The 15,149-nt window shown below is 42.7% G+C and overlaps 1 protein-coding gene across 4 annotated transcripts in view; it reads left to right on the forward strand.

Moving 5' to 3' along the window:
• Positions 1–15,149, forward strand: part of LOC145346578 (syntabulin-like) — a 111,127-nt gene that overhangs the window by 47,050 nt on the left and 48,928 nt on the right. For all 4 annotated transcript variants that reach the window (XM_080194004.1, XM_080194005.1, XM_080194007.1 and 1 more), the window contains one exon: positions 5,135–5,332. In XM_080194004.1, the coding sequence (XP_080050130.1) occupies positions 5,135–5,332 (198 nt within the window). The remainder of the gene's footprint in view (positions 1–5,134; positions 5,333–15,149) is intronic.

The following is a 15,149-nucleotide window of genomic DNA, read 5'->3' on the forward strand; positions in this document are numbered from 1 at the left end:
AAGATAATGCTATATCCCAGATATTTCAGAGCATACACAGGAGCATTCTAAACTAAAGTATGACAGTACCATTAGGCGATATTAGGTCAGATAACCAAAATCTTGGTTACAGAGGTTTTAAGAAGTGTCTTAAAGGAGGAAATCAAGGTAAAGAGACCGAGAGGTTTAGAGAGGGAATTCCAAAGCTTAGGGTCTAAACAACTCAGCATGTCCACCATTGTTGGAGCAGCTATAATTGGGGATACACGAGAGGCCGGAGTTAGAGGAGTGCAGATATCTTGAAGAATTCTGGGGGTGAAGAGATTACAAAGATAGGGAGAGACGAGACCTTGGAGAGATTGGGGAAAAAAAAGGATAAGAGTGTTAAAATCAAGAGATTACTTGGGAGCAATGTAATTAGTGTGAGTAGGGGTAATAGGGAAATGGAACTTTCTGTGAATTAAGACACGGACAGCAGAGTTTTGGATAACTTTAAAGTTAAAAATATTCCAGAAACAGATTCCAAGCATCTGAATCTTTTGTCTAATAGACTAGAATTAATGTTGATTGAGCTGATACAGTTTTCCAGATTCCTTGGCTGATTAATGACCAATCTAACCTCTGTTACTGTTGGAAGATCTTGTAAACCAGACATTAGAAGTGGAAAATTAGTGGCCAGGATTTTATGTTGCTCGGGCAGCACACGCCCAACTTAGAAGCACATTAAATCACATGAGGAGACATTGAATGCATGTTCCTGTGTCGTCACATCCTCTTGAGATGTTTCACTTAGCAGGCAAGGGCATAAATTGGAAGCACGGCCACTGATAATTAAGAAGCCAATTTAAATGAGTTTAACAGTAGTTGACTGGGATTTTATATTGCCTGTCTGCCTTTACGGTTGTCAGGCAAGCCGATTAACACTTAATGCATAAAAAAGTCCTTGCATTCCCTGTGCATCCCTTGCTTAAAACCTTACACCTGTGTCCCCTAGTCCTTATACCATCAGCTAATGGGGACAATTTTTCCTTGTCTACCTTACTCAAACCTGTTATAATTTTTATCAAATCTCCCCTTTGCTGCAAGAGGAATAACATTCGCTTCTTCATCCTAACTTTGTTACTAACCCTCACCTTGGAACAATGCTGGTAAATCTCCTCTGCAGCCTCTCGAAACCCTCACATCTTTTCTAAAGTGTGGTGACTAGAACTGGACACATACTCTAGTTGTGGCCTAATCAGAGCTTTGTAAAGGTTCAGCATAACTTTCCTGCTTTTGTATGCAATAGGACTGTTGCTTAAGCCCAGTAACCCACGTGCTTTGTAAACCACATGCTTTACAAACCATTCTCTCAGTATGCAAGGATCTATACACACCCATCCCCAGGTCTCTTGTTCCAGCACACTCTTTCAAACTGTGCTGTTACTTTTGTATTGCCTCTCCCTACCTCATCTGCCAACGTGCATTACCTCAAACTTCTCTCTATTCAATACCATCTGCCCCTTGTCTATTCTGTTAGCCTGGCTATGTCATGTTGATATGCATCATTCTCACCATTTGCCACACCTCCAAGTTTGTGATCACTCATGGGGGAGCAGTGGAGGAATTAATTTATATGTGGTGGTGGGCAGGAATGGATGTGGGAATTGGCGACTCCAGCAATGTCCATTTGCAGGTGGAGGGTGTGGAGGAGGTTGGTGGTGGGGGGGTAATACTGCTCGGGGTGAGGGTTAGAAATACGGGCTCCAGAGGGTGGGGGAGAATGCCAGCCCTGATTACAAGGCAGGATAGGGAGAATCCCCTGTTACCTCCATGGTGGGATGGGGGAGGTCACTTTTTGCTTTGATCGGGGCACCCTTTAAACATGACGCCCCAAACTCAATGGAGCCGGCTTCTGCTGGTGTGGCTTCTGCTGGTGTTGAGGCTCCACTCCCCTACATGATGGTGTGAAACATGCCCAGCTGTTTATTGTGACAGAGTGGGGTAAGAGAGAAAACCGGAGAGGGGAGAAACATGCCATTTTTCTCACCAGAACCAACACTCTTTGAGTTTTTGGTAAAATTCCTACCTATATTTGAATATCCAAGTCATTTATATGTGTCAGAAGAGCAGTGGTCCTAGAACTGAGCATTAGGTAAAATCACTGTCTCCTATTCTCAAACCTGAAAAAAAGCCTTCACCATGAATCATTGTTACTTACTGTGAGCCAGTTTTTTTATTTATCCAGTGTGACATTGACCCTTCCATGAGCCACAGTTTTGTTAACCAGCCTTTTATGTAGATGTTCATTAAATGCATTCTAAAAATTAATATAGGCATTCTCTTCAACATCTTTTTATGTCATTTCATCAAAAAAAATCAATTAGATTAGTCAAGCACAATTTACATTTTATCAATCCATGTTAGTTATCGTTAAGTAACTCAAACCTATCCAAGTGCTTGTTGATATTAAACTAACTGACCTGTAGTTACTAGGACTGCCCTTTCTCGAAGAAGGGTGTCACATTTGCCACTTGGAAATCCTCTGGCACACCCCCCAGATAACTATTAATCATAAAAATGCTCATTCCTTAAATCTCTTATGTATCTCTTAATCATCCCATTGGTTCTTCAGTAGAATTTTATCACAATAGCCACCTTTGTGTGCACTGTGACTTGAAAACTTGTTCTCCACCTCCTTTACTGTTTTGATCATGGGTCTTTCTTTGTAGCTCAATGCTTTAAATTTCAATTATCAATCTTGCCATGATGTTCAGAGAGAATGTTATACAGTTGCTAGAACTAAGACACTGAAGTATCATTAACAGAGATATCTTACCAGCAGCAGTAGAAGTCAATTAATATGCCATAAACGTCAATATGCAAAATGCACAATCCAGGATTTCCATTTATAGTATCCCATGAAGATTAAAATGTGCAGGACTCATAAATCACTCCTGTAAAAGCCAACACTGTATTTACTAAAGGATTTTAAAATGCAATTTTATTTTCATGGGGTCTCAGCACAATCTTCAACTATTTACCCTTGAGAAGAAAATGCAAGGTAGATTCAAGTTAGGAAAGCACTAAAAACCTCTACGTTATCAACAACAGTCATTCAGTTTAAATTCTGCATTAGCTCACTGCAAACTCCAGAGCTTATCATAAACATTGATATTTGTATTCTTGATGAAAATGAATAAAGCACAAAATGGGCGTTCCAAATTTCAAAACAGGTTTTGACTTTTAAACTGCCAATTTAACATCTGCTAATCTAATCTGAAAATATAATAGTGCACCAGTAGATGAATAATTTACTGTGTCTATATTTGCGCATAGCCTTTTCAACATAGTTCTCTCTGTAATATAGATTTTCAAACTGGAGCGCAGGGTTCTTGAGGATATCAGAATTCATTTATTTTTTCTGCATTTATTAACATTGCATATTATTGCCGTTGTTATATTGCCAATAAAACCAGTTTTATTCGGCAAATGTGCTCCCTTTCTTGACACTTGGCTATTTGGAAAGTAAAACAGGGATTGCTGGTCGTGTGCCGATATTGACAAATGTTCCTAGGATGCAGAGGGAATTGCCTTGATTTTCACAGGAGGATAGGAAGGGTGTGAGGGAGTAGCAAGGTTGGATGTCTGGAGGTACTGTCAATATTAAAAGTAGCAATTTAACTAGATAATGCTCTGCAGAGTCCTGTGACCAGTGAGCAGGAAGGGGAATTTGTGGCAGAATGGTATAGCTGTTCTCTTGTAGCTGGGCTGGGGATGGAGGTTCTAAACAAATTCAAAAGCACTCTTGCCCCTCCTGGCCTTCAGTCTAGCCTGAAGTAGAACTTTTCCATTTACCTTCTGGGCCTCTTCTATTGTACAATCCAAATCCAAACACAACACATTTGCTTTTCGTGGCTCACCCCACCTTTCTTTCAAAGCTTCCTGATAAGTTTCAGCTTGAACTTGCATTCTGATAGAATGGCCCTACCGCATATCAAGTTGATCTTTCTTTACACCCTAGCTATGACTGTAACAGTACAGTCTGCACCCTCCCCTCTCCTACTCCTCTATGTACTCTATGAACAGTATGCTTTGTAGAGCGCACAAGAAACGGTACTTTTCACTGTATCCCAATACATGTGACAATAAGAAATCAGTCAAATCGAATTGATGTCACCCTGATCTACGTAGTTAAAGTGGGAACTCATCCTTCCTGTGGCTGTCTTGTTGACCAGTTCAGAGGAGCACGGTGCCAGTTGGAAAGCTGTGAGATTGGAAAAGGAAAATGACTCTTATTAATTCCATTCTTACCATCAGCATGCTGCCCATTTTCCAATAGAGACAGTTAATAATTATATATTTTAAGTGAGTCTTCTTGTCTTCCTTTATCCATCGTTTAATAAATGTTCTCCTGTAAGTGTAGGGGGAAGACTTTAAAACACCCATGAGGCAAGGACAAGTGCAGGCATGCTTTGAAAATGATGCTCAAGGTGCGACCATCTTTGATGTTTCTAGAATGTGCTGCCATTTCAAAGCGAGGACAATGGGGAGCTGGTAATGTTCGTGCCTCCAATTAACTGCTCGGTAAACCACGTGAGCTTTTGATAGGCTGGAGAGGAGCAGAAAGAAATTTCCAAATCTGACGAGCAAACAGTCTGGTGCACGTTGCTCCCAGCTGCCCGGCAAGCAGCCGTTAATGCTTTGGAAAGATTTAATGTTTTGGAAAGAAAGGGAAATTTTACCATGGTACTGAAGCAGCAGCAAAAGTTGCCATCACTTAGGCAAAGCAGATTAAGAACAATATGACTGACCATTAGGATATTTGCCCTCTGCCCCTTGGCCTGCTACCACCTGCAAGGCAGCAGCAAGCCCACCCTTAGCTACCATGTATCTTTGAGATTCACCCTCCTCAACCTGTTCTGCCTCCAGGCACTGCTGGGCTTTGAGTTTTGCCTCTGACCTTCAGGGATATTACGTATAAAAGCAGCATTGCATCAGCAACATGGAAACACGACAGCCCAGAACCTGGAAAAGACCTGGGCTTTAGGTTCCTGACCTCAGATTGAAAATCCAGCCCCAGAGCTTTGGAAAGTCTTTAAATTGTACCTAACCTACATCCAGAATGCTAGAAAGATCCGTCATCCTCATTTTCTTTTCTGTCCTTGTTGAACAGATGACACAGGGTGTCCCAGCAGCCAGTCGGTGTCTCCTGTTAAATCACCTTCAAAGTCAGCCAATAGCCTGTTAACATTTCCCACGGTGAATGAAGAAGAGGAAGGTGGAAGGAAACTGAATTCTGGAGTTGCAACCGAGTGGAACATTCAGCATATCAAACACAAGAGAGAGCAAAAGTTATGTCTGGTGCAGCCAGGTAAGGAACCATTCCTTAAATCACTTGATAAAATTCAAACAATGATAGGATATATCTAGACAGTTAAGATGTCCCTAACTTGAGAGTCACTGTAATAAAAAATGTTTCATGAATTAAGTGCTATTCTTTAGCTTTAGAACTGCCAAGGTGGCTTTGCAAACTTGGATACTTGAAATAATGAATAAAACCCTTTGTTGTATGTTAAAAAGGGGTGCAACAACATCACGGAATACTGTGGTGGGCAATATCAAGTATAACTTTTCCTGATTATAATAATTGTAAATCACAACGATCTGTCTGATAACATTTACTGAATTTGGAAATATTAGGTACAGCTGGCTCAAGAATGATTTCTTTTTATAAATCTCATGTAGTGCTTAATATTGATCACATTGTGTTACACTATAGCACAAATGGAGTTTCCAGGGCAGAGGCAGGCTGGGAGGAGTTGCTTATCGACTTGAAGCCATTTGAGAACAGTATCTGCACAGTGGCACAGTGATTAGCACTGTTGCTTCATAGCTCCAGGGACCTGGGTTCAATTCCCAGCTTGGGTCACTGTGTGGAGTTTGCACATTCTCCCAGTGTCTGTGTGAGTTTCCTCCAGGTGCTCCGCTTTCCTTCCAAAGATGTGCAGATTAGGTTGATTGGCCATGCTAAATTGCTCCTTTATGTCAAGGGTATTAGCAGGGTAAATACATGTGGTTGTGGGGATAGGGCCTGGGTGGGATTGTTATAGGTGCAGGCTCGATGGGCCAAATGGCCTCCTTCCACTTTATGTGTGGATAGTATCTGGAAGCAAAACACAGGAGTTGTAACTTTGATCTTGCAGATTTCCAGCTACAATGATGAGGTGATTGATTTAAGACTGGTGGAAAGGATTTAACATATACTCAGGGGCTTCGTTCATCAGTGAAAGGACATTCTGTAGAGAGATGCTGAGGGGAGCAGTGATAATTGGACCAATGGCAAGGTCTGCAGGAGCAGCACTCAGAAGAATGTAGTAGTGTTTGAGACTTTGAAACTAGGAGGACCACCCCAAAATGAAATGGGAGGGCATGTGATAAACGTGGAGGATTCTGCTGGAGTTTGGGAGAAGTGGAATGATGGTCAGTGGTTATAATCTTGAAGAAGGGATCAGTGGGTGCGGGAACATTGGAATGGTTACAGTGGGATGTGAAAAGATTCACCATTTGTGCATAATGTGTGTCCGTGATGAAATAAAGGTTCCTGCTTGTGGTAATGCAGAGATAGTGATGCTGGGTGTGGAGTACATCTCTCCCCTTGTGTTGGAGATGAGGAGGTTGGCATGGGGAGATTGAGAGCTTGGGTAATGGAATGTACCAGTGGGATGGTTGTAATAATTACTGACAAATTGGCATGTTTGGGGTTTTGGTAGCATTTGGACACAGCGCTTTAGATATGTGTACTACAGGAGGCATTTAAACATCAAGGGGTGATTCTCTGAGCCTGTTGTTCTGTTCTAGCAGCGCAATGAGACGGGAGACATCAGTGGTGGACGTTAATTGGCCTCCACGCTGGGCCCTAATGGCCTCCACATGTCTCCGGGCCCAGATTTCCAGAGTCATCGGCTTCATGCTGGAAATCAGCACAGAGTTGATTTCCATATTCACATCTGCATTTTAATGTCATTAGCAGGCACGGAGATTTCAGTCCCAGGCCCGTGAGCCTCTACCCCCACTCAGCGCTGTACTACCAGCCTCTTCAGCAGGAATAGGTCCCATCCCTGGATTTTCAGTGTGAATCTCCCTGGGATAGTCAGCAGTGCTAAGATTATGGGAGATTCAATTTGAAACTCCTGCTGAAAAAACTAACGTGATTTACTCCAGTTTTTACTCAAATTCAGCACTTAGAATTTTTTGGGGAGAATACCAGCCCAGATATTGTTGGTTCGGTCTGACGGGTTTTTTTGTCCCATAAGGAAAACTCAGTGAAGAATTCATCTGGGATTCATCCTCTGCAGCATTCACAAACAGTTTCCACTACGAACAAAAAGTCATGAAATTGGTGTTTTTTTTGTAAAGCTGCTTTTGTCAGGTGATATAATCGGGCTCAGTACATGCTGGGGGTTGCATCACTGCTCCTAGTTCTACAATTTGCTGCCGTTCTTTGAATGCAAATTTGAAACAAAATGCAAGCAATTTGCAAAGTTTAAAAAAAATCAAAGGAAAGACAAACCGGGAGGCTGTTTTCCAATGCAGCAACGTCCAACCCGCTGGCAGGGTGGAAAAACTCTCAAACAGCAATTATGTAAACTGCAAGCATATTTTGTGGGAGTAAATTAGATAAATTCCAACCATAGAAATGGATAGAGAGTAAAAGACAAAAACATGTTTTTTTTTAAATAAATATAAAGATGTTCTCCTGTTTATCAAAATAAGAAGTATTTATGAGTCACACTTGCCCTTATTATGAGGCTGTCCAGCAGAATGTGATGGAATTGGAAGTGACGTTGGTGGAGGTAGTTTGAAGACACATAATGTGTATAACTGTAGATTCACTAACGTTGTATTCTTTGGTCAATATAGTAGCACTAGTGCTATGTTTCAGCCTAACTAATATTGTCATTTTTTTACAAAGTGTCATCACTTTGAGGACTGCTTGGTTCAAATTCACTCATTCTTTTCAATAACAGCAATTTAAGAACAAACCAGGTACTGTGCCGTATTGTAGGTATAAATAAAATCAGGACAACTATGAATACCCACGAGCAATACCCTCCCCACCCCACGACTGCCACCTCCATCACATAACTACCACCTCCACTCCCAACTATTCCGCAAACCTTAACTATACCTTGCATCACCTGCTGACCACGTAACCCCACCACCCCACTGACCAACCAATTCCCTGATTCACCACCTGAACCCCATCTGACACCCCTCACTAATCACTCCCCCAAATGACCATCACCTTTGCACAGAAATCCATCCCACTGACCACCCAAACCCCTACCCTCCCTTACCACTGACCATCCCTCACTGATCACCACCCAACGTCAACCCACTTCCCCTCTTACCATACACCTGCCTTCTTCCTGGATTCTCAAAGTGACTGGACCTTTAAATCTATGGCTAGTGCTGTAAAACGGTGGGAAGGGAGGGGAGGTCATGTCTTCCTTACCTCCGACTTTAATTACCATCGACACAAAGCCTCAGGATCCCACAGCATTTTTCTCACCCAGCCCGAATTGGATGATTGGGCAGAATGGAGGGTGGCACAATGGCACAATGGTTAGCACTGCCGTCTCACAGCGCCAGGAGGCCGTGTTCGATTCCCGGCTTGGGTCATTGTCTGTACACTTTCTCCCATGTCTGCATGGGTTTCCTCCAGGTGTTCCGCTTTCCTCCCACTATTTGAAAAATGTACTGGTTAAGTACATTGGCCATGTTAAATTCTCCTTCAGTGTACCTGAACAGCGCTAGAGTGTGGCACTTGGGGTTTTCAAAGTAACATCATTGCACTGTTAATGTAAGCCTACTTGTGACACTAATAAATTTTAACAGGTGAGGCTGCATTTCAGTGTAATTAAATAGGAGAAGAGCGGCATCCGACTGCGATTGCTATTCCGTGGAAGTTATGATCGATTCATGTAAGAAACCTACATTATTTGACTATTATAGCTGCAGTAAATCTTAAAAGAGTTTTTGGTGTTCCACAGTGCAAGTATACTTCCCAGTATGGTTAATGAAAAGATGTAGCAGAACAATTGTTGAAAACAGTGTGTACCTGGGATTAGTTACAAGGCAGTAATGCCAAAGGGTTTCGGGGCTGTTGGGAAATTGAGAGCAATGCCTAAGACAGGTTGAAATCAGAGTTCTGCAATCTCTATTACTAAATAAATTCAAAAAGAATGAAAGCAAAAGCTTCAGCATTATCATTAATACAACTAAGGCAGTGCGCTTTAAAATGATAATGGAATATTCTGACAAAGGGCACCAGCCCATTCAAAATTAGTTCACTGCAGGGCTGGCGTGATCTGTTCCTGTCCGTGAACAGAGTTGTTTATCAGGCAGAATGCTGCATTCCCTCAAGAACAGGCTTCTTCTCATAGGCCCATTTGTCCCCCCTTCTTTTTCCGTTGTCATGGCAAATCATATGGTTGAATTCATTGAACTGCTAAAACATTAAAGAGTTTTCCTCTGAGCTGCAGCAAAGTGTATCAGTAGCAATGCAGAGAGAAAAAACATGGATAAGATCTTTGCACAAATTTGGCTTATAACTTTTAAAGGGAGACAGAATAGAAAGAAAAGTAGGGGTGAGAATTTATTTGTGGCATTTAGCTTTGATTCAGTCTGAATTGGAAACTGCAAACATTGACCCATTTAGATTTTATTAATATTCAACTTGTTTGTTTTTCATTAAAATGGTTTAAAATGCAGGAGGAACGGATGTTAATTGCAGGCAAATTGCTGATTTGGTTAGCAAATTGACTGAGTGACAGGAGACCAAGAGCAGGGAGAATGGTCGGAATTTTACTGCCTCAGGGGCGGGCGAGGCTGACAGAACGGAATTCTCTGTTGGCCTCCAGCAGGAATTTTCAAGCCTCGCCCAAGCGAGGTCATAAAATCCCATCCAATGGGTTTTACTGTGGCTGACAGAATGTGACTTGAAGCCTTGCAAGAATCTATGGTGGGGCCTCAACCATTCACCATGTTTATTAGCAACTTAGATGATGAAATGAAAAGCAACATGTCGTTAAGTTTATTGGTGAAGATGGGCAGCGCGACAAGCAGTGTGAATGGAAGCGAACGGAATGGAAAGTTGTCAGCAGATTAAGTAAATGGGTAAAACTGTGGCAAACAGATTTATTTCACTGTAAGCAAATGTGAAATCACTCGCACTGTTCCATCCTCCTCGGGTCCAAAGTATTTTCTAAATGCTGAAAAGCTAGAAGCGTGGAGGTCAGAAGAGACTTTGTGGTCCAGGTACATTGGAATAAACACGAGAAAGTCACTGCAATTATGTTTCCAGGATGTGTTAGATGAGTACTTGAAGTGCCATAGCACACAAGGCTGGAAAAGGGGAATGGAATTGATAGGTGCTTGATAGCTGGCACAGACATGATGGGCCAAAGGGCCACTTTCTGTGCTGTTTGACTCTATTTATTGATGTTTGATTTGCTGCTTTTGAAAGTACTTTTTCTTAACAGTAGTGATACCTGAGGCAATACCTTCATATCGATCATTATTTGAAGGCCCACATATACTCGTGGAGCTGCCAGGAGACCTAGCTTCCATTCTTCGCATCACAAAGATAGCTGTTGCTGAGCTATGCCACTCTTTCTTAGCTGACCTGCATCACTTCCTTTGCAGTGAATATTCCCAAAACATTACACCTGTATACCACCACAACCTTCTAAACCAGCGCAGAGCATGACTACCAGATCAACCAATTGTTGACTTTAAATGTACAAAGTGACAAGGGCAAAACTTTCCTGAGGAAAGGGTTACATAAAACTCTCACTGAAGGGTAGAGCAGAGGTCATAATAGATGTTGGCCTGAACTTCCTGGCCATTCATACTGGTGGAATCTTGCGGTCCTGCCCACGACACAACCCCAGCATGGGTTTCACTAAGGCAAGGGGTGCATTCAATGGGAAACCCTGCTGATGATGGCAGGACCAGAAGATCCCACCATCAATCAATGGTGGGCCGCCTTGCGCGGAAGCTACCAGCCATTATCATTGTGACTCTGAGGCTTCCTTGATTGCCTACTTCAACAGAAAAGGTTGCCATTTAATTAGTGCTCAGTAGTCTGACCTCAGTGTAAATAAGACAAGTCACTGTCCATTATCTTGAAGACATTCACGATACCTTTATTATGCGGCAATCTACAATGCCTGCGTTTCGCGAAATCCTTAACAAGCTGGGGATGTACTCTGCCCATTTCTATCTCTGTCATGTCCTCTTGACCTAAAATTCCTTTTTATTTTGTTCACTCTTGGTTCTGTTACATCCTCCCTCCCTCCACAATTATACCCTCACCTGACTTAGCCACAATCTATAGAATTCTCTCCTTAAATTTCTCAACCTTACTTTCCTACAAATATCCACAAAACCCACTTATTTAAAACCATAAGAAATAAGAATAAGTATAGGCCATTCGGCCCCTCAAGCCTGCTCCCCCATTTAATAGGGTCATGGCTGATCCAACATTCCTCATGTCCACTTTCCTGCCCTTTCCCCATGACCCTTGACTCTCTTACTGATCAAAAGTCTGCCTGTCAGAGCATTAAATATAGACAAGGACTCTGCAAACTTTTAGTGGCCCATTTGCTTCGTTCAGTCTGTGCTTGTTTTCCTTCTCTGCAAAGCAGCTTGAGAGATTCTTCTGCATTAATAGTGCTGGATAAATAATGGTGCATGGCCAAAAATACGGGAAGTGAAGTTACATTGAGTTCCACATACCAATCACTCTCCTTAAAGAAGATTCATCAGAATTCCTTATTGGTTTTGTGGGCAGCACAACAGCGCAGTGATTAGCTCTGCTGCCTCACAGAGCCAGGGACCCAGGTTCACTTCCAGCCTCAGATATGTGGAGTTTGCACATTCTCCCTGTATCTGCATGGGTTTCCTCCGGGTGCTCTGGTTTCTTCCCACAGTCCAAAGATGTGTGGGTTATTGGTCAATAGCTAAATTGACGCTATCGTCAGGATAAATATGTGAGGTACAGGAATAGGGCCTGGGTGGGATTGTGGTTGGTGCAGACTGATGGGCAGATTGGCCTATTTCTGCACTGTAGGGATTCTATGAGTGACTATCTTATGGCCCATCGTTTTCAACTCTCCTACAAGTGGGAACGTCTTCTCTACATCGACCCTATGGAATGCCTTTTCAATTTTTAAACCTTCTTTGAGGGCACCTGTCGGTTTTCTTTTCTGGAAATATAAGCTCCAGACTGTTCAGAATTTCACGTTATGGTAAAAGTGTTTTTTTTTTCATTCCCAGAACATGAATATTGCTACTGAGGCCTTCCTGTATTCATTGTACATCACCAATTGCCCCTGAGAAGGTGGTGGCTGGCCTTTTGCTTAAAGTCCCGGGGCAGAGTTTTCCCATCCCGCCTGCCTTGGGAATTGTAACGGGTGGGGGGAGAGGGGGTGTGGGCAGGCAGACCATGCAAAGTCCAGTTTTGAGAGGAGCACAGCCAGAAAATCCCACCCCTGGAGTCAGTGCTCTCATGACGCTAATACATAGTGAGTTCCAGGATTATATAACATCTAATATAGGCCAGGAGGAGAAATCGCCAACCTGCAGTGGGATTATATATTGTCACAGGCACAGCAAGTTGGGGTGAGTGGTAAAGTTAGCTGGGAGAAAGTCTGTTACTGAGAATGAATGGGAAAAATAATCAGCAAAATACTTGTAGAGCTTGATATTGCAGTATAATGGATTATAAGATGCTTCACACTTTCTTTTGAAAAAGTAGAAAATGCTAGAAACACAAAGCAGGTTTGCCAGCATCTGTGGGAAGAATAGCAGTGCTGTGCAGACTATCAATTCCCCAGAGGCAGACCACCTGATGTCAGTGAAGAACACTGCACAGGTCATGAGTTTGGAGACCCACAGCACTGCCTGTCTCCACTGAATCATCACACAGTGCCATTAGAAACAGTGCTACCAGAACAATACAGGTCAACTTCTCCCTCTTGGAACTGAGTCATTTATTATTTCGTCAAATGTGCCAGCAATGACAGGATTAGCTCATTAAGCTGTCTGAAAGTGTGGCAGGCTTTGGCAGCTCTCTGCAATTATTAAAATGAAGCCCAAATCCCAATTATAGCAAGCCTTAGTCTTCCATCTCTCAGTGCGAATTTGTGCTGCACATTTCAGGCCTGCAAATGGGTGGAGACAATTTCCTGCTTCTGAGGCTCCTGTACTAACCGTAGGGCAAAATGCTCGCTCTTATGGAAAAAGAGTTGAAAGGTATTAGACAGAAATCCTGTAGAAATGAGAGCCTTCAACTTCACCGACCGTGATATGGAGGCAAACAAGGCAGACAGGCCATTTTGACACAGGAGAAGAGATGATCTTATTTCATATCGCAAGCACAGTAGAAGGAGATGATTGAAGTGTTGACCCAACATCACAATCTCAGTATCAGCATATTAATGCTGGAAAAAATGTAATGACTTGACCAGAATGGACAAGACAAGTATGGCACCCACCTGACTGAATTACTTCCGAATATCACCTTATCCTTTATTCTCTTAGCACCAGCAATGTTTGTGCGGTACGTGTTGCTAGTATAGTCATTGTGAAGCCCCAATGCTCACTCATGTAGTTACCAGTTCACTGATGTTAATGCTCCCTACAGAAACTTTGGGTGCCAGTTGTCTCAGTTTCTCCCCCAATCACCACAGTAGCAACTGAGACTGAACTTTAGCATAAGGGCAAAATACTGCAGGTGCTGGAATCGGAAACAAAAACAGAAAATCCTGGGAAATCTCACCCGGTCTGACAGCACATGTGGAGAAAGGATAGAGCCAACGTTTCGAGCTGCACTGACAAAGGATCATCCTAACTTGAAACGTTAGCTCTATTCTTTGCCACTGAACTGCATCGCTGCCCCTGCAAAAGCAGTACATAAGGTCAAAGAGCAAACGCCCTGAGGGAGAGGATTGGCAAATATTCAAATGTTGGCATATCCTGGGAAGGAGGTATTCCCAATTATAGATCAAACAGAAGGAGTTTGAAATGAAAACATCGATGGATTGGCAGCAGTAATGGGTTTGCATATAAATTACATAATTCTGGCTCTGTGTTTCAGTGGGCATGTGTGCAGATAATACAGCCTATGTTCAACAACCAACAGGTTGGATCAGATCACCACTCCGTCGTCTTGCTACATCTAGATACGAGGAGTATAAAAACTACTGGATTGTTTTAACAAACAGTTGTTCATTAATGCTCTTCATGGAAGTTTGGGGTGGACAGTTAATGCTGGTCTGTTCGCAACACTTAAATCCCATGAACAATTTTTTATAAAATAGTTAAGAATGGCATTGGGTAAATAAACAAGGAGGCAGCTCCATAAAAATCCCCATCCTCAATTATGGCGGAGCATAGTAATGAGAGAGCAAAAGACAAGGTTCATAACAATCTTCAGCTTAAAGTGCTAATTGAGTGATGGACCTCAGCCTCTGCAAAAGTCCCCACCATCTTCTGGCCAGTTTGATTCACTCCGCAAACACTACGGGCAGGATTTTCCGCGCCACCCATGGCATGCTTCGTGGTTGCAGAAGGGACCCACCATTGGCCAGTGGTGGGATCTTCTGGTCCCGCCACCATCAACAAGGTTTCCCGTTGTACACACCCCATGCCGTTGGGAAACCCATAGGGAATGCTGGTGGAGGGAAGAGGGGCAGAATTCCAATGAAGGGAATCAGGATATTGAATTCGATGATCAGCCATGATCAAAATGAATGGCGAAGCAGGCTCGAAGGTCCAAATGGCCTCCTCCTGCTTCTAGTTTCTGTGTTTCTACCAGCAAAAAATCTCCCCATTAGCTGGAGTAATACCTAGCACAGGGGAAGATGGTTGTGCTGTTGGAGGCCAATCTCATGTCAAGTGGCAAGTGCCATTCTCACCACACAAGTGTCAAACAACGAACATCTTGCTTAGGACAGAGTTTAACCACTGGATAAAGTACTATTGCAGAATCCACCAACATCAATATCCTGAGGATCACCATTCACTGGACACTTAACGACATAAATACTGTGGCTGCGAGTTCAGTTGAGAGACTTGGTACTCTGCAATGAGCAATTTATTTCCCGATTTCCAGCGCTGAT

This window comes from Carcharhinus amblyrhynchos, chromosome 8, assembly GCF_965287045.1.
Source record: "Carcharhinus amblyrhynchos chromosome 8, sCarAmb.v2.hapA, whole genome shotgun sequence".
NCBI classification, from domain to species: Eukaryota; Metazoa; Chordata; class Chondrichthyes; order Carcharhiniformes; family Carcharhinidae; genus Carcharhinus; species Carcharhinus amblyrhynchos.